The 25357-nt window shown below is 45.9% G+C and overlaps 1 protein-coding gene across 1 annotated transcript in view; it reads left to right on the top strand.

Moving 5' to 3' along the window:
• Nucleotides 1–9823: 9823 nt before the first annotated feature.
• Nucleotides 9824–25357, top strand: part of GDI2 (GDP dissociation inhibitor 2) — a 36014-nt gene continuing 20480 nt past the window's right edge. Inside the window, exon 1 of the mRNA XM_063134503.1 lies at nucleotides 9824–10186. Coding sequence (XP_062990573.1) covers nucleotides 9824–10186 — 363 coding nt within the window. The remainder of the gene's footprint in view (nucleotides 10187–25357) is intronic.

Here is a 25357-nt window from a genome sequence, read left to right as displayed (position 1 = left end):
TTCCCCGTCTGTATGTTCTCTCTCTCTCTCTCTCTGAACAATTTTCTGCCTTCTTAAGGCTCCAGCCACACCCAGAAGCAGCTTACGTTGGTCTTTTGTGTCATCTCTCTACTTTGGACTTTTTATTTATTTATTATTGCATTTCTATCCTGCCTTTTTTTCTGCAAGGAACCCAAGGAGGCATACATGATCCTCTTCCTTTCCATTTTAACCTCACAACAACAACCCTGTGAGGTAGGTTGGGCTGAGAGTCTGTGACTGGCCCAAAGTCACCCAGTGGGTTTCCATGGCCGAGTGGGGACTAGAACCCGGATCTCCTGACTCCCAGTCCAACACTTTAGCCACTACGTCATGGTTCTTACATTTCTGTTCAGGCAAAGCTGACATTTTCACAGCCACGTCATCCCACCATCCTCTGACTTCTACGGTTCCTCCAGCCCATGGTTGCTCTAAGGGAGAGCCGCAGTGGCACATTTATTTTTCTCAAAACTAAAGCACACTAAATTTCACAAACAACTAAATAGTTTACTTTTAGGGTGCAGCTAGACGAGAGGCAGGCAGGGAGATCCGTGTTGGACAGGATCTCCCATGAGTGGTAGATTTATTTCCAGAATTTTTTTACCTCTCTCCAGCCAAAACAAAAAAGACTCCCAGAGTGGCTTACCAAGATTAATAATGAAAGAGTCCCTGCCCTCAGGCTTATGATCTAAAAGATACAACACGAAAGGAAAAGCGACAGGGAGGGAGAAGGAGGGGGAAATAGCAAAACCGAAACACCGGTTCTTTGTTTTAAAGTTTTTATAGGTGTTCTTTTTCTATCAGGGTAGGGTGAAAACAACCCCCCTGCAGCTGTTCCTTCTCTGGCTGATGTGTGGGGCTGGGTTGGTCTCCCCCTTGCCATGATGGTTATCTTGGGAGTGACCCCTTTGCTACTTTCCTGATGGAAATGGTGTCCCCATTCAGCCCGTATTTGCCCCAAGGTGGAAAACATAAAAGCACCAGAGAGGTACCTAATTTAAAACCAGGGCAAGGTTTCATCTCCGCTATCAGAGTGGCAAATTATGGGATGTGCCAGTGAGCCCGGGATGCTCAGGTGGATACGGTTGCTGTCGCATCCCGAGTTTTTATGGGACCGGTTCCTCCCACGCCCATCCACCCATGGGCTGAGATTTACAATTGAGCTCTGTTTCAGGGCAGGATCAGTGCAAGGTCTGAATGGTTTCTGGAATGCCCTCTCCTCCATTTGTGGGCTCTAGTGGTAACCAGCAACACCCCAAATTGCAACAGGGAGGAGCCGCCATTTGACTTTCTCCACGTGCCATAGCACTGAGGGCATTATGGATCATTTAAATGGTAGCTAGCTAGACCTAGTTGCCCCGGGCTGCTCAGAACACTGGACTGGATGGGGGGGGGCAGTGGTTTTGTACTGTGCTGTTGCTATAACTCTGGTTTTTTTTAGGTGGGAGTAAATCTTTCTATTTTTACTATTTTCTCTGCCATTCTGAAAATGCCGATCAGCCACGGAAGGGCAGGGGACAAATGTTATTAATAAATAAAAAACATAAGCATCTGCCATGTATTCCCTAGTGGGTTGAGCAGTGGGTTGGACTTGATGGCCTTAGAGGCCCCTTCCAACTCTACGATTCTATGATTCTATGAATAATAAAATACAAATTAAGACAAAATCACATTAAAACATCACTCTCTTGACTCTGTATATCTGTAAATAGATGCAAATATTAAGAAAGCCCCCCCAAAACCCACAGTTATAACAAATGCTATTAGAAGTTCCAGTGACCTCATTATGAAGGACACCAGCCCTGGAACTTCTAATAGCATTGGATTTGTAAGCCTGCCAACTTTGGGAATTGTGAAACTTTAAAAGCAGAGGATAAATATTTCTTAAAAAATCAATAAATGTGATGCTTTGCAGCAGCAGAAAAACAAAAAACAGATAGGTCTCTGCCCCATGGTGCTTACAGTCTAACAGCTGCCGATGAGGAGGGATGAAATGAAGGGGAGAGGAGAGAGTAAGATCAGATGAAAGCACAGAGCACATAGAATTCACTTCCCCAAGATGTAGTGATGGCCACTAATTTGGATGGCTTTAAAAGGGGTTTGGATAAATTAATGGAAGAGGGGAAGCTTATGGCCCTGTTCAGAAGGCACCTCAAACTATGGCTTTAACCACGGTGGTTAAGCCAGAAAGCCGGGCTGTGTTCAGAAGATACCTTAAACCACGGCCTTAACCATGGTGAATAAAGCAAAAGGCCTTATTCACTGTGGTTAAAGCCATGGTTTAAGGTGTCTTCTGAACGGGCCCTATCTGTGGCTACTAGTCCTGATGGCTCTATGCTAGCTCCAGTAAGGTTATATACACTAGATGCTGAGGATCATATCATAGAATCATAGAATAGCAGAGTTGGAAGGGGCCTACAAGGCCATCAAGTCCAACCCCCTGCTCATTGCAGGAATCCACCCTAAAGCATCCCTGACAGATGGTTGTCCAGCTGCCTCTTGAAAGCCTCTAATGTGGGAGAGCCCACAACCTCCCTAGGTAACTGGTTATTATTATTATTATTATTATTATTATTATTTATTTATTTATTTATTTATTTATATAGCACCATCAGTGTACATGGTGCTGTACAGATAACACAGTAAATAGCAAGACCCTGCCGCATAGGCTTACAATCTAATAACTTGTAGTAAACTTATGTCCACTGTCATACTGCTCTAACAGACAGGAAGTTTTTCCTGATGTCCAGCTGGAATCTGGCTTCCTTTAACTTGAGCCCGTTATTCCGTGTCCTGCACTCTCGGAGGATTGAGAAGAGATCCTGGCCCTCCTCTGTGTGACAACCTTTCAAGTATTTGAAGAGTGCTCTCATGACTCCCCTCGATCTTCTCTTCTCCAGGCTAAACATGCCTAGTTCTTTCCATCTCTCTTCATAGGGCTTTGTTTCCAGACCCCTGATCATCCTGGTTGCCCTCCTCTGAACACGCTCCAGCTTGTCTGCATCCTTCTTGAATTGTGGAGCCCAGAACTGGATGCAATACTCTAGATGAGGCCTAATCAGGGCTGAATAGAGAGGAACCAGTACCTCACGTGATTTGGAAGCTATACTTCTATTAATGCAGCCCAAAATAGCATTTACCTTTCTTGCAGCCATATCGCACTGTTGGCTCATATTCAGCTTGTGATCTACAACAATTCCAAGATCCTGCTCATTTGTAGTATTGCTGAGCCAAGTATCCCCCATCTTGTAACTGTGCATTTGGTTTCTATTTCCTAAATGTAGAACTTGGCATTTATCCCTATTAAATTTCATCCTGTGCGATGGTGCTGTTGCACTCATGTCCTGCTTGTGGGCTTCCCGTGGCCGTGAGCAGCTGGTTGGCCATTCTGTGAACAGAATGCTGGACCTTGGTCTGATCCAGCGGGGCTCTTCTTCTGAATAAGGTGAACAAGTGAGCTTAGATTTGGTTCTGGTTGTAAATCAAGGCTAGGAGGGTTACGCAAAGAGCAGCTGAACTCCTCTCCTTCTCCAGGCTTGAACCCAGTTCTCTGTGCGTATTCACCAAGCCTCTTGCGTTTCATCATGTGGCTCTAGTGAAAGAGCAGAGCCATCCCAAAAGTAGGCCAGGCGTTGTCCTGTCTGTTCTTTGCAATTGCGTGATGAATTGAATCCCTGTGCGTGCTAGTTTAAAACATTCAACAGTTATCCTTCCAGCTGTGCACAGGAAATCAGGGTGGAAAAAGCCCGAGTTGGGGGACAGAGGCCCAGTGAGTGGGAGATTCTTGCATCACCGCAAGGGTTGCTGAAACTCCACCCAAACATCACTCATTTAGGGCAGCGAGGCCAGGAGGTCATTTATTCCTCAATTTCCCATTCCTTTCCCCAGCTCACGTTCGATGCAATAGATTGGAAGGAATCAATTTTGCAGGAGGTGCGAGATATAGAGCACTCTTAGAAACAAGGCTGTCCATGTGGCAGATGCGATTCAATGTGAGCAAGTGTGAGGTGATGCACGTTGGGGCAAAAAACCCCAACTTCAAGTATAACCAAATGGGAACTGAGCTGGCGGTGACCGAACAAGAAAGAGAAGTTGGGGTTGTGGTGGAAAAGCTCGATGAAAATGTCCACCCAGTGTGCGGCCACTGTAAAGAAGGCAAACTCCATGATAGGCATTATAAGAAAAGTGATTGAGAATTATAGATTCATAGAATAGCAGAGTTGGAAGGGGCCTACAAGGCCATCGAGTCCAACCCCCTGCTCAATGCAGGAATCCACCCTAAAGCATCCCTGACAGATGGTTGTCCAGCTGCCTCTTGAAGGCCTCTAGGGTGGGAGAGCCCACAACCTCACCAGGCAACTGATTCCATTGTCGTACTGCTCTAACAGTCAGGAAGTTTTTCCTGATGTCCAGCTGGAATCTGGCTTCCTGTAACTTTAGCCCATTATTCTGTGTCCTGCACTCTGGGAGGATCAAGAAGAGATCCTGGCCCTCTTCTGTGTGACAACCTTTTAAGGATTTGAAGAGTGCTATCATGTCTCCCCTCAATCTTCTCTTCTCCAGGCTAAACATGCCCAGTTCTTTCAGTCTCTCTTCACAGGGCTTTGTTTCCAGACCCCTGATCATCCTGGTTGCCCTCCTCTGAACACGCTCCAGCTTGTCTGCATCCTTCTTGAATTGTGGAGCCCAGAACTGGACGCAATACTCTAGATGAGGCCTAACCAGGGCCAAATAGAGACGGCTAGTGTCGTACTGCCCTTATACAAATTAATGGTGCGACCACACTTAGAATACTGTGTGCAGTTCTGGTCACCACACCTAAAAAAGGGATATTATGGAGCTGGAAAAAGGGCAACTGAAACTATTAAAGGGCTGGAGCATCTCCCGTATGAGGGAAGGTTACTTCAACTGGGATTGTTCAGCTTGGAAAAAAGGAGGCTGAGGGGAGACATGATAGAGGTGTACAAAATCATGCATGGTGTGGAGAATGTGGACAGGGAGACATTTTCTCCCTCTCTCAAAATACTAGAACCCATGAAACTGATTGGTGAGAGATTCAGGACAGAGAAAAGGAAGGTCTTCTTCACACAACACATAGTTAAATTATGGAGCGCACTACTACAAGATGTAGTGATGGCCCCCAATCTGGATGGCTTCAAAAGGGGGTTGGATCAATTCCTGGAGGCAAAGGCTATCCATGGCTAGTACTAGCCCTGATGGTTGTGTGCTATCTCCAGTATTTGAGGCAGTAAGCCTGGGTGCACTAGTTGCTGGGGAACATGGGCGGGAGGGTGCTGTTGCACCATGTCCTGCTTGTTCATCCCTGGCTGATGGCTGGTGGGCCACTGTGTGAACAGAGTGCTGGACTAGATGGACCCTTGGTGTGATCCAGCAGGGCTCTTCTTATGTTCTCATAGCTACTTGTCATGAGGGCTAGAATCTACTTCCTGGATCAGAGACAGCGTACTGGGGGATACAAACAGGAAACTGCTGTTGTAGTCACGTCCTGCTTGTGGGTTTCCCATTGGGGCAGCTGGTTGGCCACAGTGCCCCTGTTCAGATGATATGCTAAGACACAGTGGTTAAGCGCTTTGAGCTAAACGTTATGTTATGTGAACCATTCCTAACCCCGGTGGCTACATAACCATGGTTTAAACACACTCAATACGCCTGTTCAGACGACACGCTAAGCCATGGTTAGGCCACTAACCCTTTTGCAGTAAATGGTTAGTGAGCATGTTTAAACTGTGGTTATGTAGCCATCATGGTTAGGAACGGTTCAGACGACCTACTAAGCCGTAATGTTTAGCTCAAAATGCTTAACCACCGTGGCTTAGCGTGACATCTGAACCAAGTCACTAACCATGCTCTGCAAAAGGGTTAGTGGCTTAACCACGGCTTAGTGTGTTGTCTGAACAGGCCCAGTGTGAACAGAACGCTGGACTAGACGGACCTTTGGTCTGATAAAGCGTGGTTTTCTTACATTCTTGTGGAGGAGCAGAGGCCTTGCACCACCACATCAAATCAAAGTGACACAGAAATGTGTCAACCACTCTCACAATACAGGAAATAGAATCAACCAAGTTTTTTGGCAGGAGTCTCACACCACAGACATAAAAGGGGAAGTACTCCTTCACACAGCGGCTCCACGCAGCTGCACAATGGCTAAGGACAGATGGCGTTAGAAGCGAATTAGACCAATTCATGGAAGGTCCAGCAATAGAATCATAGAATCATAGAATAGCAGAGTTGGAAGGGGCCTACAAGGCCATCGAGTCCAACCCCCTGCTCATTGTAGGAATCCACCCTAAAGCATAGAATCATAGAATAGCAGAGCTGGAAGGGGACTACAAGGCCATCAAGTCCAACCCCCTGCTTAATGCAGGAATCCACCCTAAAGCATCCCTGACAGATGGTTGTCCAGCTGCCTCTTGAAGGCCTCTAGTGTGGGAGAGCCCACAACCTCCCTAGGTAACTGATTCCATTGTCATACTGCTCTATTTATTTATTTATTTATTACATTTTTATACCGCCCAATAGCCGAAGCTCTCTGGGCGGTTCACAAAAATTAAAACCATCATAGAACAACCAACAAGTTAAAAACACAAATACAAAATACAATATAAAAAGCACAACCAGGATAAAACCACGCAGCAAAATTGATATAAGGTTAAAATACAGAGTTAAAACAGTATAATTTAAATTTAAGTTAAAATTAAGTGTTAAAATACTGAGTGAATAAAAAGGTCTTCAGCTGGCGACGAAAGGAGTACAGTGTAGGCGCCAGGCGGACCTCTCTGGGGAGCTCATTCCACAACCGGGGTGCCACAGCGGAGAAAGCCCTCCTCCTAGTAGCCACCTGCCTCACTTCTTTTGGCAGGGGCTCACGGAGAAGGGCCCCTGTAGATGATCTTAAGGTCCGGGTAGGTACATATGGGAGGAGGCGTTCCTTCAAATAACCTGGCCCCAAACCGTTTAGGGCTTTAAATGTCAATACCAGCACTTTACCAGCTCTAACAGTCAGGAGGTTTTTCCTGATCTCCAGCTGGACTCTGGCTTCCTTTAACTTGAGCCCGTTATTCCATGTCCTGCACTCTGGGAGGATCGAGAAGAGATCCTGGCCCTCCTCTGTGTGACATTTTAAGTATTTGAAGAGTGCTATCATGTCTCCCCTCAATCTTCTCTTCTCCAGGCTAAACATGCCCAGTTCTTTCAGTCTCTCTTCATAGGCCTTTGTTTCCAGACCCCTGATCATCCTGGTTGCCCTCCAATAGAAGGTTTTGGCCACTGTATTCACACACACACCCCGGTAAAAGATCTGTGAGATCACTTACATACAACATGCTTTTATTGAAATTCAGGGAGCTCTTAAGGCACGCTGACCAAGGCTGGTGGAAACTCATGCCTGGGGTCCCAATCCAGCCATGCCCCATTCCCTGGCCCTACTCTTTCCCCCCCGCCCCCCGATCACCAATTGTTTGGTGATTTCCCCAGCTTTGGCGCAGTTTTTTTCTCAGTTTTTGTTACTGGCAGAATGAGCTTTAAACTAAAATATACTTTGTGTGTGTGTGTGTGTGACTGTTTTTTGTTTTGTTTTGCCTTACTCCTTTTGCCTTTGCCCCCCGTCCACCACTTGATTGTGGCCCCAAGAACTTCTCTGAAATTGAATTCGGCCCAGAGGCTGAAAGACGTTTCCCCTTCCCTGAGCAAATGGAAGGGTTATAAGAACGTAAGAGGCGTCCTGAGGCTGGATCAGACCAAGGGTCCATCTAGTTCAGCACTCTGTTCACACAGTGGCCAACCAGCTGTTGACAGGAGACCCACAAGTAGGACACGGTGCAACAGCACCCTCCCACCCAGGTTCCCCAGCAACTGGTGTATGTAATAGGCTTTCTGCCTCTGATATAGCACATAGCCATCAGGGCCAGTAGCCATCGATAGCCTCCTCCTCCTCCAGGAATGTATCCAATCCCCTTTCAAAGCCATCCAAAGGGGTGGCCATCACTACATCCTGTGGTAGTGAGTTCCATAGTTTAAATATTTGCTGTGTGAAGAAGACCTTCCCTTGTTCTGTCCTGGACAAGGCTGGTGCTACCATAGAGGCCACTCAGGCGGCCGCCTAGAGCACCAAGCTAAGAGGGGCGCCGGGCACAGCGCAGCACTCATGCGCGTTGGCTGTGAGCCAGCCTGGGTGGGCAAGATGGCGCCCCACACCTGCCCAGCCGAAGTGAAGCCAGGGACGCGGGGGTGGGGGTGGGGGTGGGGCAGCTCTACGTTCGGACTTCTGGAACGCGCCCGGAAGAGAGAGAGAGAATGTATGGGTGAATGGGGTACTTGGGGTCTTTGAGTGAATGCATGTGTTCATGCGTGTGTTTGGAGTGAGTGATGCTGAGTGTGTGTGTGTGTGTGTGTGTGTGTGCGTGCGTGTGTGAGTTGGGGGGATGATTTGGAGATGTTATTCCTATTAAATAATTCATTTTAGACCCATAGACATTCCTTTCCAATTTGTTTGCTATACCGTTTTTCTTCGATTGTGAGACGCCATCGATTGTAAGACGCACACTAATTTCAGTACCACCAACAGAAAAAAAAGCTTTGATTCGAAGAATAATAATCGCACCCGCGATTCTAAGACGTGCCCCATTTTTAGAGATGTTTATATGGGGGGGGGAAGTGTGTCTTAGAATCGAAGAAATACGGTAATTGGCATGACATTTTTCTTGCACTTTAAAATAAATTTAGCAGTTTAAAGTTTTCTGCTTATTTTGTCCAGGAAACAGATGTTCTTAAAAATCAAAGTTGGCATTTTGGGGGGGCTGGGTGTGTGTGAAAGTAGCTCACCTTGCCTAGGGTGCAAAATAACCAGGCACCGGCCCTGGTCCTGGATCTCCCACCAGTCAGTTTAATGGGATGACCCCTGTTTGGGTTCTAGTATTATGGGAGAGGGAGGGAAATGTCTCCCTGTCCACCTTCTCCACACCATGCATGATTTCGTACATCTCTATCATGTCTCCCTTTATCCTCCTTTTTCCCCCCAAGCTAAACAATTTAAGATTATTTAAGATAAGGACTTTAAAAAAAAGGACCTACAACTCCCAGCATGGGTGTCTGGGCGAACGCTGGAAATCGCAGGGCTTTTTCTTCTTCTGCCTGAACATGCAATAGGATTGCCGGAACATGCAATAGAATTCCCAGTCGGGCCTTGACTGCCGAGGACCGCGCCCCGATCCTCTCCGGCCCTGCTTGCGCGGTTCCACGGCGCTTACTCCGAAGTCAGCCGGCGCTTCGCTTTAGGGCAAGATCCTGGGCACGTTTACTCAGGGATGCGCCCCACCCGCTGCGGGTTTCACTGCTAAAGAGGGTTGCGATGCTGGTGTAACGCGCGCCCCTATTCATTCCAATGGGTCTACTCTGAGTAAGGCTGAGGTTGGATTCCAAACCAAAGAACGTTTGCAGGGCATTGCAGCGCAAGTGATTTGCACGCTCGGAACAAGCCCTCCTTGCTCAGGGGCCGCTTCCCTTCTGCCCGCCGCAAATCCACACGCGCGCGTCCGTTTCTCTCCAGCACCGGGTTCCGCAGCCCACCGAAGGGCAGCGGCCTCGGCCGCGAGCCTGCGCAGGCGCGCGCTGGCACCCGCGTGGCATCGAGCCGTCGGCAAGGCCTTCGCCTCGGCCCCGCCCCTTAGCGACCTTGCGGCCAATGGGGACGCGGGGCAGGCGGCCGGAGCCGCGATGATCGACGTTGCCCGGGAGACCAATCCGCGCGCGGGCTCCGGCAGCGCCCCCTGGCCGCCGCGCCGCGCCGATGGAGAGGATTGGGGCGCCGGGGGGCTCCTCCCCCTCGGGTGGCCGCGGAGGCCCCGCCCAGCGCCGCGGCCCCGCCCCTCTGGCGCGGTCTCTTCACGGCGGCGGCGGCGCCTCCATTTTCTGCTCCTCCTCCTGGCCGAGCGCAAGCTGCTGCGGCCGCCCTCGACAGCCGCCGCCGCCCCTCCTGCAGCCGCCCCCGGCCCCGCAGCCGCCCCCGCGCCGCTGCAGCCGTCCCCCCGACGCCGCAGCCAGGCCCCGCAGCCCGGAGCCCCGGCCCTGCCCCAGCAGCCGACGCCGACGCCTCTTCGCCGACGCCATGAACGAGGAGTACGACGTGATCGTGCTGGGCACCGGCCTGACGGTGAGCGAGCGGGTGGCCGAGCCGAGGGAGGGAGGGAAGGAAAAGGGAGCGGCCGGGAGGAGAGGCGGGCGGAGAGGCAGGCAGGGCGAGGCGAGGCAAGGCGAGGCGAGCGGCGGCCTAGGAGGCCCCGGAAAGCAGCGGCCGGATGGCGTTTACCTCACAAGGCCGCCTTCCCTCCCGGCCGTTCTCGCCTACGCTGCGGCACCGTCTCGTCTCCCCTCCCCTCCCCCCCCACCGCAGCTCTCCCCTTTTCTATCCGCCTCCTCATCCCCTTCCCCTCCTCCCTCAACGCTCCGGGGTTCTTCCCCTCCCCAAAATCTTTTCTATCCGCCTCCTCATCCCCTTCCCCCCTCCCTCAACGCTCCGGGGTTCTTCCCCTCCCCAAAATCTTTTCCATTCGTCTCCTCATCCCCTTCCCCCCTCCCTCAACGCTCCGGGGTCTCTCCCCCCCTCCCCAAAATCTCCTCTGGGTGCCAACGGTCTGCCATAACCGCCAAATGTCACTCAAACCAAATTCCTTGCCCCCCCCCCCGGGCCCCATCCATCCGAGACATACAACTGGGGAGAGTCAAACACCAGTTTCGTTTTCTATTTTCCTCCTCCTCCCCCTACTTACCGTCCAATCCCCCCCAATTCCTCTGAACCATCTTATTCTCCATTAAGTGTTAATGCCCCCCAAACAACTCTCTCCCCCCCCCCCGCCGCACGTGCCTTGCAGACGTGTTGGACTGCAGCTCCCATCATGCGCAGCAGCCTTCTCTGAGGGTTGATCCTTTGGTGAGCAGGGAGTTGTACTTTGCCTTTGCCACTCAGCTTTCCCACTTAACACCCCCCCTTGTTTAACATCCTTTGCTCTATTTTGGGGGGGCAGCTTTTGTCTGCCGTAGGACAGCATCCACCCACCCAGTACACTGCTGATGTGCTGAGCTGCAGCTCCCATCAACCCCAGACAGCACATGTGTGGGGGTGAGCTGTTTTAAAGCATTCATTCCCCCCCCCTTTTTTTAAATTTTCGGCGTCATATCTTCCCTTGGAAATTGTGCCTGTCCTTTATACCCCCTCAAGTCTTGCTGCTCAAGGGTCAACTACTGTTACCTCCCATTCGATGCATTTCCTACACCCCCACCCTATTCTGTGCTGTTCTCCCTTTTCTCTAGGTACTGATTCGTCATACCAAGTGACACTCAAACCCAGTCTCTCCCCCACCCTTGCATCTCAGTAGTTGTTATTTGTTCTCATTTAATTTACATCCTGTCTTTCTCTCCAAAATTGGATTCAACGCCACTAGAAATATTAAAATTTTATTTATTTACAATATTTAGATACCGCTCCCCGTTCAAAATTTCGGAGCGGTGTACAAGATAAAATAAAAACAAAATAAAACACCCTAAGATAGGTTTTTAAAAGAAGCAAAATGAAAAGTGAACTGTGGCTGGTTATTAAGGAAAGGCTTCCTGGAACAATGACGGTTTCAGGAGGTGCCCAAAGGAATACAAAGTTGGTGCCTCCCTGACCTCTAGAGCCATCTGCGTTGGTTGTCACCACTACATCTTGTGCCTCAGAACCCCATAAGTTAACTAAACAATGTGTGAGGATGCATTTCCTTTTATCTGTCCTGAACCTTGCATCCTTCAGTGGGTACATCTGTCTAACTCTAGTCTGTTTATCTCACAACCTCGTTCTTGTCAGCAGTAGACCCTTCACCATCCCATTTTCCTCTTGCCAATTATGTGTCTCCCTTTTGTATGGACATTGTGTTGTCATCAGTACCTCCCTGACATAACAGCTCTCAGCACAAAGCTCCTGTCTCCTTCCTCGCACGTTTCTCCCCATACCCATTCCTATATCCTTACTTGGCAGTCTCTTCCCCCTTCAAGCATCACTCTGATTTATTGCCCCTTCCCTTTCCCGTTTACCTTATAGCCCTTGTTTCACCCCTCTCATATTCCTCTTGTCTGCCCTATTATCTTGGTTTATACTTCTTTGGTTACCCCAAATGACACTAATTCTCTCTCTCCCGCCCCCCCCATGTTTCCCTTTGGCTCACACCCCTTTCTTCTTGCCTTTCTACTTCTTCATTCTCCACCTTCATGGCACTGCTATTCCTTTTTTAGTACCTCTCCAAAGTCTCTTCCATCCTCCCTCCCATTTAACTTGGGTTTTACCCCTCTGTTCCTTACACACATTCTTTTTTTAAAAAAAAAATTATTTAAACATACACATTTACATCATCACAAAAAAAATAACATACTACATAATATTGAAATGTTGAATACATAATATCTTATCTAAATAACATAATCAAAATTAACATACAAGTGCACCCCCCACCTCGGGATCTCATTCCTGATTCCAAAATCTCATAACTAAATTCGTTATCAATTCCTTGATTTCCTTTTTACATTTTAAATCTTCAAATAGTGACAGTAATGCAACTTTTGGTGTTCGTTCTATCTTCATTTCCACAATTTCTTCAATCTCCAAAAACACCATCTTCCAAATTTTTTGAACATAGTTGCATTCCCACCACATATGTAAATAAGTTCCTTTACTCCCACATCCTCCAACAGTTTGCTGATTGCTGATTATTTATCTTATTCAATCTAACCGGAGTTAGGTACCACCTCCATATAATTTTAAAATAATTCTCTTTTATTCTTACTGACATATTTCTCAACACTCTTTGTTTCCATAGTCCCCCCCAGCCCTGTTGTCCTATTTGTACATTCAAATCTGTCTCCCAAACCATTTTGCCTGAATTATCCATCAACCCTTTCTCCACCAGTATTCTATATATTTCACTCATCAACCCTTTTAACACTGTTCTTTTCTCCCTATCATTTTCTTTCTTAACTATTAATTCCTCAAACTTTGTCAATTCTCTACAATCTCCGTTATCTCTTACCCACTTTTTAGTCCACTGTTCTAATTGCCAATAATTTAACCAAGTTAATTTTTTATCCTTCAGAACCTCTTCCATATCCTCTCTTGTGCTCATTCCTCTTAACCATTCCCTTAATTTCATTTTATTTTTTTCTATTAAAACTTTACTTAATCTACTCTTTAATTCCTCCGGGAAATTCTTTAACATTATTACCGGTGACAAAGGGGAGCCGCTTGGAAGCAGCTCCCCTTTATATTTACTCCAAATTTCCCAGTGAGACCTCAAAAGCGGGTTATCTATACTTTCTACCCATTTTTTTTCCCTTCCCTAAAAAAAACATTTTCCAAATTAATCTCTATATTACTTGTAGTTTTATCCTCCATCCAATCTAATTCTCCTATTCCTGTAATTACATACATTCTGTGTCTTCCTCATCATTCCCTGCGCTCATGTCACTATTTTTCTGCGTTTTGCCCGAATCTGTCCGGAAAGGCTTCCCGATGTCCCATTCCCTTCCTCATGTTTGTCACTTTCTTTTAACTTATTCTCCATCTTGCCCCATTTTCTCTGGCTCACTTATAACTAAATACATTCTTTCTTTGTTGTAGACTCTCACCCATTCAGAAAGATCAAAGGGAGCCCCCCCCCCCACTCCAGAATTCCCCTTTCAACCCCTTCCTTGGCAAAGTACTGAGTGGATTCCCAGTAAAAAAAAAAGTCCAACATCTTCCCTTTGCCCTGTATTGGTGTGACAAGAGCACTTTGTCCTTCTCCCTTAACTTTTCTTTTATCTTAATTGATAACACTTGTATCCTGCATTTCATCCAGGGCAGCATACATGGCATTATTGTACTTAGCAACTCTGAGGGAGTTAGGCTGGAAAGAAGCGATTAGCTACTTTGGGCTACTTGTATAAGATAAAAGTGAGTTACAGATTTGAATCTGGACATCCTGCATACAAAATCTAATCTTCCTTATTAAACAGTACCTGCTACATTTATTTATTTATTTTATTTTTTATTTTATTTATTTAAGGATTTTTATGCCGCCATTCAGCCAAAAAAGGCTCTCATGGCGGCTTACAAAAGTATTTCTTGACAGTCCCTGCCCACAGGCTTACAATCTAAAAGACATGACACAAAAGGAAAGGGGATTGGGAGGGAGGAGGAGGGAAAGGAAAGCAAATTCAGGCACTACAATCTTAGTTGGAAAGTTCAGCAGTTACAGGTGACAGCAGGAGGGAGGGGTGCTCTCAGCTGGAGCTGGACCCAGGCACGGTGGAGAGGTGCCTGGCTGCTGCTTCCTCCCTCACTGGTGGCCTCTCCAGAGACAGTTGGTAGCAGGAGAGAGGGGGCTCTGAACTGGAGCTGGACCCAGGCACGGTGGAGAGGTGCCTAGCTGCTGCTTCCTCCCTCACTGGTGGCCTCTGCAGAGACAGTTGGTAGCAGGAGGGAGGGGGCTCTCAGCTGGAACTGGACCCAGGCATGGTGGAGAGGTGCCTGGCTGCTGCTTCCTCCCTCACTGGTGGCCTCTCCAGAGACAGTTGGTAGCAGGAGGGAGGGCGCTTTGAGCTGGAGCTGGACCCAGGCACGGTGGAGAGGTGCCTGGCTGCTGCTTCCTCCCTCACTGGTGGCCTCTGCAGAGACAGTTGGTAGCAGGAGGGAGGGGGCTCTCAGCTGGAGCTGGACCCAGGCACGGTGGAGAGGTGCCTGGCTGCTGCTTCCTCCCTCAGTGGCTTACATTACACTGGCTCTTATTCAGCCACCCTTCTTCCCTGTTTAAATGTCTCATCACCCTCACATCCTGGGTCTGCATGCCATACATCTCTGTCTCTCCCTCCCTGAGCCTGTTCAGGAATTGCACACGCATCCGTCTCTCCTGTCAAACATGCCTCATATTTCATAGAATCATAGAATAGCAGAGTTGGAAGGGGGCTACAAGTCCATCGAGTCCAACCCCCTGCTCAATGCAGGAATCCACCCTAAAGCATCCCTGGCAGATGGTTGTCCAGCTGCCTCTCTAAACTTGAATGTAGTTTCTGTTGGTACTTGGTACATCTCAGATTTTTACACTTTTCATTGTGTTCAAAGCTTCTTGCTGTGTTCCAAAGTCTTGTGCTCAACCCTCTTTTGTCAGAATATTTCTTCCCTTATCTTTGCTTCTCCACCCTCCTACCTCATTTCCAGTGGTGTGTCTTACCTGTAGCTGCAACCACTTGTCATCACTCTAGTGTCCGTTCACAGCCCCCCCCCCCATCTCCTATTCTCTCATCATGTGCCATCTCTTTATACATCACTGATCTCTTAACTAATATATTTGGTGCTTATATACAGGCCACTCTTTCCATTCCTGTCAAAACTAAATCCTGTGTACTACTGTTTATTCTTACACCTTGTTCCTCTATTTGTCTTGTCAATAGTGCACCTTTCAACACCGATGTATTTACTTATAACGTACATTCTGCGCACTTGGTCTTCCTAAAAGCAATACATCCTTTTTTGTCTCAATACCATTTCGCCTTTGCTGCCCCCCCCCCCCCCCCGTCACATCCGTCTAAGTCCTTTGCTTTATGTCACTGATCTTGCCCATTTACAGCTTCCCCCTTTATATACCACTAGAATCACCCTGCAGCCCTGCTCCACCCTTTCCTGTAGTTAGTTGGCTTGGGAGAATGGTTTTTCATTTTCATTAACCCTTGTCCAAAATGCTCTTGCCATCAACGAAGCTCCTATTGCAAACTGTTCTATTTGCACATATTTGAAAATGACAGAAAAGGCAGGTTTAAATGTGGGCAGGGGAATCAAAAGCATTGGTCAAATATTGACTCTCGGCTTTCTGCTGCTCATTTCGGTTATTCTCTTAAAATCATAGAATAGTAGAGTTGGAAGGGGGCTTGTTTACATTGCTATAATCTCAAGTTGTCATTATCTCTCTGCTTTGGTGCCCTGGCTGTGGAAGGAGGTCAGTGGTCAACTTCTTTTCATAAAAGTGTGTTTGAGCTGGATTATCTTCTGTGTTTGAGATGGCTTGATACATAAAATCACTTCCTGAGGAGGCTTCAGGAAGTTGATTTGTTGCAAAACAATAAAGGCTAATTGTCTTTAGCGATTTAATACTGATCCCCAGAAGATGGATTATAGCTGGCATGGATCTTCCCTTTCACCCTTGTTTTGGAGGTAGATGAATCTGTAGGAATACTGTAGCTTTTATGATCTGTAACAGCCTGCAGGCGGCAAGGAAAACGCTATATAAGGCAGATGCATGTATAAATGGTGGCAGTCATGGTGAAAAGACCAGTCACCTGATCTTTTACAGCCCTATGTGTCTTCTGCTCATAAAATGGCTTATTTCACTCCTCTACTGAAACTTAACCGATTTCAGTGCTTATAGTAAAGAACAGGTCTGAATAAATGACGGGTGGCAAGTCCTAGGAAGAGAGGAGGCATTGTTTCTTTCAGAGCTCTGGGAGAAATAAATATGGCTCTAAATGAATGCACTCTTCCTGCAATTGTTGAAGCCTGCTCTTTCCTGCCTTTGTTTTCTAAGCTTTGTTCATTTGGATGGATAGAGCAGCTCTTTCTGCATTTCATCTGTGAAGCATGCTTTGCATTCCTCCCTGACTTTGGGGGCCCTTGGGTATAATTCTGCTAATAGCTGTGTGCATTTCCAGCATCTTAGTTCTACTGTGGCTAGCAGTTGGGTGTCATAGTGAAGGTCATTAGTAACTAATGGAGTCTGCTCAGGTCCAGATTAGACCATACTCAAGCATATGGTTGCATAGGCATTTGCTTTGCTATGTGCATTAACGCAGATCTGTTGTCCAGAGAAGAAATGGACAGTACACACAGAAAGCTAAGACGCTGCCATTCATTACTTAGTATGAGCAGCTGTCCAATGTAAGCATGTCCCAGAAGTGAAGATAATAAATTTTCTCATGCTCATGTGCATGTTGAACTGAATTATTTGACCTCTTAGGACATACTTGCCTTCCTCTCTGTCGTCTAAGGAAATGCTGTGACTGAAACGTGAATGTCATAATTCCAGCAGGTAAAACTCTTCTTGCATGTTCTTCTCTACTCAGAGGATTAATTGCCATAAGCTTATTGTCCCTTGCCTGGCAGGGCTTGCCTTTGAGGCTTTGGACCAGGGTTGAAAGACTCCAGGGTTTTGATAAATATAAACGCCACAGACAAAATAGCTTTCCTTGTCCAGAATTTAGAGATAAGCAAAGTAACAGAGGCTGCCACCTTTGAACCTGTTAACGCAGTAAAAAAAGGAATCATGTTTAATTAGGTTGTGTACATATACAAGGAGTCTTGTATAATCAGACTGGGATTTCCTACATCTGGGCTGCTATTGTTAGCAAACCTGGAATCGTCTCATGTTCCATCTGTGAAAACGGATAACACTTGTGGCAATATGCACTTCGGATCTGTTTTTTTAATATATAGGGGAAATGATCTGTGGAATGGGGGAGCAGGCTTGACTTCCAGGCTGCCCGCTAGATCCAGTTTGATGGTTCTACCTTGGAGATTGATGAATCAGCATTGTTTTCTAAGGTCTCAGGGATTTTCCTGAACGTTTCACTGGCGGTTCTCCCAAAGCCCTGCTCTCCTCCTGGAATGACAGGGTGATTTATTTATTTATTTAATTTATATACCGCCCCATAGCTGAAGCTCTCTGGGCGGTTTACAAAAGTTAATTATACATTGGCTGAGTTCGGATGACACACTAACCCAGCCTTCCTCAACCTGGGGCGCTCCAGATGTGTTGGACTACAACTCCCAGAATGCCCCAGCCAGCAGCTGGCTGGGGCATTCTGGGAGATGCAGTCCAACACATCTGGAGCGCCCCAGGTTGAGGAAGGCTTCACTAAGCCATCAATATGCCAGCTCCCAAATGACCTTCACTCACTCAGAGTCATGTCAGCTCTGTTATTTTGAGGAGCTGAGGGATAAAAGGAGTGATCCCTCCCCAGTCCTGCAACCCATCCTCAAAAAATAGCCCCCTTCCCCACTGCAAGCAGGCTTTTTAAAAGCCTCCACTGGTATCAGTGGAAGCATTTTAAAAGCATAATTGCAGGGTGGGGGCATGCTCAGGAAGGAGGAATATGTATGAGTGTATGAATGAAGTCTGGGTAATCATGTTGGCCATGTACCAGCAGTATGGTCACCCTGCCTATTGCTGGCATGCAGGCCTGGACATGCTTGTCTGGAGTTAATTCAGGCCGGGAAAAGGTTCCCTATCACTGGATTTAAGGCCTCCTTTGTGTAGCCCTGGTATACAATATTTATTCATTATTGCATTTATATCCTGCCTTTTTTCCTCCAAGGAACCCAAGATGGCACACACAACCCTCTTCCTCTCCAATTTATCCTCACAACAACCCTGTGAGGTAGGTTGGGCTGAGAGTCTGTGACCGGCCCAAAGTCACCCAGTGAATTTCCCTGGCTGAGTGGGAACTAGAACCCGGATCTCCCAACTCCCAGACCAGCACTTTAGCCACTACACCACACTGGCTTGAACCCTCAAAGTCCCACTATGACCATTTTGCAGGACATGTATGAGGATCAAGTTGCTCATATATGTGTCTGCCTAGATGCCATTGTTGTGACAATCAGAGATGGATGGGAATACTGCATTGTCTAGTCATGTTAGGGATATGTTTCAGCTTGCACAATGTAGACAAACAGCTTGGAGGATTGAGACCTACCTCCTCATCTCTGTACCCTTTCCCATCTTGGCTTCTGAAATGGTGCTAAAAGCCTCCTTAAGGTATGCTGTAATCCCCACTGCTTTTATTTATTTATTACATTTATATACCGCCCCATAGCTGAAGCTCTCTGGGCGGTTTACAAAAGTTAAAGACATCTTGGATCCCAGTATCTAATTTGCCGTTCTTAGGCAAGGTGTTGAAGAATATGGTGCCTTCTCAGCTCCAGGTATTGTTGGATGATACTGGCTATTTAAATCCATTCCAATCCAGTTTTATGGGATAAATTGCCTTGCTACCATGTTGGGGAATGGACATGGGGAGTATACCATCGATCATGGTATTCTTCTGGACTGTTTGTCTGGGCTGGATATACGAGGCATTGCATTCCTCAAAGAAGAATTGAACCAGTTTTAGAAGGTGGTATTTGAGGCTCTGTTCCACCCCATTACCATTGGCCTATAGGGTGCTGTCATGGTCCCAGATGTCATGCTGCCACTGGAGTCCTCTTCAGAGGAGGAGCCAGAACCATCAGAGCCAGTTGGCCCCTCAGAAGTCTCAGAAGTCCTTGGCACTAGCCAAGATGATCCAGGACCTTCTGGGGAGAGGCCTTTGAATCTGCTTGTTAGAGAAGCCGAGAGTTCAGCTTCGGAGGCAGAGGAAAGTGCTGCATCACCTCCTTCCCCTAAGAATGCAGGTGCTTTAAAGTCCATGAGAAGATGATTGCCAGGTGAAGGAGTGCTCTCCTACTAAAGAAGAATACTTATGTGTTGGGCCCTCTTTTTCCTAAAGCTTTTAAAACTTGATGTTGTGCAGACTTCTACTGTTACTTTCTACTGTTAGTTTTACCCTACCCTGTGCCTGCTTACCCTACCCTGTACCTGTTTACATTCTCTTCCCCTCCTTATTGTTTTACTATGATTTTATTAGATTGTAAGCCTATGCGGCAGGGTCTTGCTATTTACTGTTTTACTCTGTACAGCACCATGTACACTGATGGTGCTATATAAATTAATAATAATAATAATAATAATAATAATAATAATAATAGGACATCTGTCGAGTCTTTGACAAGAAGCAGTTGAGTACTGGATGGGGATCTAGTAGCTTTAGCTATATCGGTTCTCACTGGTAACATGAGAGCTGCTGGAAACGGTGTCCCTGCCAGCTCCATTATCTGCCTAGCCCCGTGATGGATGTTCTGTGCTACTGACCCTTGGACTGTTGCTTGACCCTGCTTCTGTATCAAGTAATGTACCTGACTGATTTACTGTGCTTGACCTTCTGCTTGTTACTTGTCCACTCCTGATGCCTGATCCTTGTTGTTTGACTGACTGTGTTCTGACTGCTGCCTGGATTTTTGACCACTCCTGCCTTAGCCTTAACCTGTCTGCTTAACCATCAGCTTGCCATACTGATTATTCTATTGCCTAGCTCTCTATATGTGCTTGCAAAGAGCCAGGACTCAGTGTAGAGCAGGACAGGTCCCCATACATTTTCATCTTGCTTCCAGTGCTTTGTAACATCTGCATGAAACCGCTGAAGTAATCCACAGGTTTGGGCTGGTGTGTTACCAGTATGCAGATGATACTTGGATCTACTTCTTTGTTCCATGTACTTGTCCCAGGGAGACTGTGGAAGTCTTGAATCAGCGTAATAAGAACTTCAGAGCCATGCTAGATCAGGCCAAGGGTCCATCAAGGTCAGCATTGTGTTCGCACTGTGGCCAACCAGCTACCCACGGGAAACCGACAAGCAGGACATGAGTGCAAAGCAACTTCCTGCCTGTGTTCCCCAGCAACTGGTGTATATAGGCACACTGCCCCTGATATAGGAGGTAGCAGATAGCCATCAGGACTACTAGCCATTGATAGTCCATGAATTGGTTCGTTACTCTTTTTAAAGCCATTTGGTGGCCATCATTGCATCTTGTGGAAGTGTGAAGAAATGTCTAGAAGCAATTTGGGAGTGGGCGGGGGAAACAAGCTGAGGCTTAATCCAGACAAGATGGAGGTGTTGTGGAAAGGGAAACAGACTATTCTGGATGGAGGCTCTGGTCTTGCATAGGGTTGCACTACATGCAATTTGGGACTTCTCCTAGACTCTGCACTAAATGGGGAAGCTCAGGAGGTGGCAGTCGCTAAACATGCTTTCTAGCTGTGAAGCCATGGAATAAAAAATTAATTTTCGGGGGTGTGTGGGGGGGGAGAATCGGACATTTTGAGAAAATTGGAAAAATAAGCATTTTTAGCACTCTGTAAAGCAAAAAACAACTCTAAATCCAGTCTTCCCCAACCTGGTGCCTTCCAGATGTTTTGTCTTCAGCTCCCAACAGGCACAGGTGGCATGGTCAAAAATTAGGAATGCTGGGAGTTGTAGTCTAAAACATCTGGAGGGCACCAGGTTTGGGAAGGCTGCTTTAAGTACATAAACAATATTATGTATAACTTGGTTTGCTCTTAAAATTATCATTTAAAACTAAACTTTATCAGTAAATTCGTAATTGTTTGAATAAACAATACTTTTTTTATGAGCAAACAAAGTTATACATACAATGTTTTAGGTTCCTATATTTGACCAGAGGCAACTTTAGAAAGTAGTCCCTGAAATATCTGAACCAACCTAGAAGCCAGAAGAAGCAATAAGAATCAGGAACAGTGGTGTACAGCTTCTCTTCCTGTTTATAACGGAGTTTAGGGAAATTTCTAAACCTATTCCTGTTTGTGGGGTGGAGTTTAGGGAAATCTGATTTGAAGGAAAAGCTATTGAAATATTTAGCAACCATATTTAAGAAACTTTAAGCAATCTCAACCTATTGTTTGATGAGTAACATTTTATTTTTGTTTGCAAATAATTTCCATTAATAAACATCATTTTTGTTCAGTTTGAATGGTTGTTTCTAATGGTGGTATCAATTCCTCCACCATAGGAACCAGGCTACTGAGTTTCTTTTAGGTAGAGCATAGCAGCAGCTAGAGGTTTTATAGTTGAGGCAGCATTCCCTAGCGGTGAGATCTAATTGGGAACTTTATTAAGCCTAGAGTTTAATACACTTACCAGGCTCGAACCATTTTACTCAAAACAGCAAGCATGCTGGCATCCTCTAGTAAGCATGACAATGTCCAGAATTCCTCACAAACGGCAATTAATTCCTTCACCTTGAAATAATTTCTGCAAACCCCAAACTTGCAAGTCAGTTTAATCTGTGACGCGTTTTATGTAACATTGCTACTGAAGTCTCCATCTGTTTTAGGCATCAAGTGAAGCAAGGGCTGCCGTTTGATGTAGTCAAACTGTTGCTACTGGGAGTGGCACGAAAACTGTTGGGAGTCACCCACTTTCTCTAGCACACAAGAAAAGGCATTCCAGCATAACTCACTCGTGAACAAAGTCATCTTATTTCAGTCTTTAAAACTGTAACCAAGTATAAGTGATGCCTAGAGATCTAGTATCACTCAAAGCTCCTCCTGGGCTATAAAGATGTTATCCCTAGCTTAATAGCTCACACTCCTTCTGCCCAGCAAAGATTCCTGAATAGAACTTTCGAACAGTAACAATGCATTTCCACTTTCAATATCAGCAATACTTCCTTACAGTCTTCAAAAAGAGCCCTTAAGAACATTAATCCTATGCATTTTCAGAAAGAAAAAGGTCCTACAACTCCCAGCATCCCCAGCCAACATGACTAGCTGGGGAATGCTGGGAATTGTAGCATTTCTTTTCTGTCTAAACATACATAGGTTTGCGCCCTTACTAGCCTTTATTAGGACCTTCCTTAGGAATTTGCCTACCGATTTCATCCAGCGCAGCAGAAATCCCACACTTATTTCTTCCTTCAGTAATTTTCAATGAAGCCAAGTCTACAATGGTTGAGAACATATGCAATACTCTGAGAATCTTTACATTCCTATCAAGAGACAAAGTTTGAATCCCAAATCATATGCAGACTTAATGAGCTATTCAAAACAGAATTTGATTAAGGGAACGCTTATCAAATTTGCAGATGACACAAAATTGGGTGGGATAGCTAATACCCTGGAAGACAGAAACAAACTTCAAAGTGATCTTGATAGGCTGGAGTGCTGGGCTGAAAACAACAGGATGAAATTTAATAGGGATAAATGCCAAGTTCTACATTTAGGAAATAGAAACCAAATGCACAGTTACAAGATGGGGGATACTTGGCTCAGCAATACTACAAACGAGAAGGATCTTGGAACTGTTGTGGATCGCAAGCTGAATAGGAGCCAACAGTGCGATAGGGCTGCAAGAAAGGCCAATGCTATTTTGGGCTGCATTAATAGAAGTATAGCTTCCAAATCACGTGAGGTACTGGTTCCTCTCTATTCGGCCCTGGTTAGGCCTCATCTAGAGTATTGCATCCAGTTCTGCGCTCCACAATTCAAGAAGGACGCAGACAAGCTGGAGCGTGTTCAGAGGAGGGCAACCAAGATGATCAGGGGTCTGGAAGCAAAGCCCTATGAAGAGAGATGGAAAGAACTGGGCATGTTTAGCCTGGAAAAGAGAAGATTGAGGGGAGACATAGCACTCCTCAAATCCTTAAAAGGTTGTCACACAGAGGAGGGCCAGGATCTCTTCTTGATCCTCCCAGAGTACAGGACACGGAATAACGGGCTCAAGTTAAAGCCAGATTCCAGCTGGACATCAGGAAAAACTTCCTGATTGTTAGAGCAGTACGACAATGGAACTAGTGACCTAGAGAGGTGGTGGGCTCTCCCACATTAGAGGCCTTCAAGAGGCAGCTGGACAACCATCTGTCAGGGATGCTTTAGGGTGGATTTCTGCATTGAGCAGGGGATTCGACTCGATGGCCTTGTAGGCCCCTTCCAACTGCTATTCTATGAGTCTATGAATTGCCAAGGAGGAACTAGGCACTGATTGGAGACCACTGTTACATCACCCTCCACAACCATCAGGTTTGAAGCTGAGATGACTTCCAGTCCAGTTACATCTCTACCTGAAGTAAGCAGCACGGAGTTCAAACTTATTCCAAGTGTGCATAAGTTTCAAATTCAAATACAAGGACTTTGGCCTCACTGAATGACCTTGTGCAAATAATCTGCATGTGCTGCCCCCCCCCAACAATCTGTTCAACCATTTATTTATTTATTACGTTTTTATACCGCCCAATAGCCGAAGCTATCTGGGCGGTTCACAAAAATTAAAACCATTAAGAACATAAAACATCCAACACTATCACTGTTTTTCACTATCTTAAGAAAGATAGTGATAAATAATAAATAAAATGAATTGGCAGAGCATCAATAGACAAAAATATAATAAAAGCTCTCTACACTTAAGTATGTAGAAAGGCCTTTTAACTGGGGTGTAGAGAACAGGGTTAGATTATTTCACAAAAATCAGATTTCAGTGCCTTCTGTTTGAAATGCAATTTGTTAGAAGAACTAAGCATAGACTAGGTCAGTATCCTAGGTGCCCATTTTACAGGCAAAGCCAACAGGCCTGTGTATTTTAAAGCCATGGAGAGGGTCAGCTGAAAACTCCAATGTACATTATTAGAAATATGTAGTATGCCACCATTAAAGAAAAACACTCTCAAGATGGCTTCCAAAGCTTAATATAACCACACATTTATTTATTTATTTATTTATTTATTACATTTTTATACCGCCCAATAGCCGAAGCTCTCTGGGCGGTTCACAAAAGTTAAAACCATAATAAAACAACCAACATGTTAAAAGCACAATTACAAAATACAGTATCAAAAGCACAACCAGGATAAAACCACGCAACAAAATTGATATAAGATTAAAATACAGAGTTAGAACAGTAAAATTTAAATTTAAGTTAAAATTAAGTGTTAAAATATTGAGAGAATAAAAAGGTCTTCAGCTGGCGACGAAAGGAGTACAGTGTAGGCGCCAGGCAGACCTCTCTGGGGAGCTCATTCCACAACCGGGGTGCCACAGCGGAGAAAGCCCTCCTTCTAGTAGCCACCTGCCTCACTTCCTTCGGCAGGGGCTCACGGAGAAGGGCCCCTGAAGATGATCTTAAGGTCCGGGCAGGTACATATGAGAGGAGGCGTTCCTTCAAATAACCTGGCCCCAAACCGTTTAGGGCTTCAAATGTCAATACCAGCACTTTGAATCGGGCCTGGACCTGGACTGGCAGCCAATGAAGTTGTAAAAGGAAGTCACATCACAACAAAACATTAAACTATACACAGAAATCAAATTAAGGCCATGGAAAACTAAAACATATTATTCAAAATTTACAAATTTTGTAATTTTTGAGTAGTATGTTTTAGTTTTCCACTGCCTTAATTTGATTTCTGTGTATAGTTTAATGTTTTGTTGTGATGTGTGGTTATATTAAGTTTTGGAAGCTAAGTTGTATTCTGTTGACCTGATTATTTTTGTGCCCTAACCGTTAAGTTATTTCTTAGCTAGAGCAGCAGACACCTAGCTACATTTCTACATATGTAGGATTTGGAGGAGGGTTACTAATACATTGATCCTGTGTTACAGATTAGTTCAGTAGTTTACCGGTCAGTCTTTTCTTCACACTGGCAAGTTGGTTGTCTGAAGTGCAA

This window comes from Elgaria multicarinata, chromosome 9 (genome assembly GCF_023053635.1).
Source record: "Elgaria multicarinata webbii isolate HBS135686 ecotype San Diego chromosome 9, rElgMul1.1.pri, whole genome shotgun sequence".
NCBI classification, from domain to species: Eukaryota; Metazoa; Chordata; class Lepidosauria; order Squamata; family Anguidae; genus Elgaria; species Elgaria multicarinata.
Note: the sequence above shows the minus strand (reverse complement) of the source record. Positions and strands in the feature narration are given on the sequence as shown.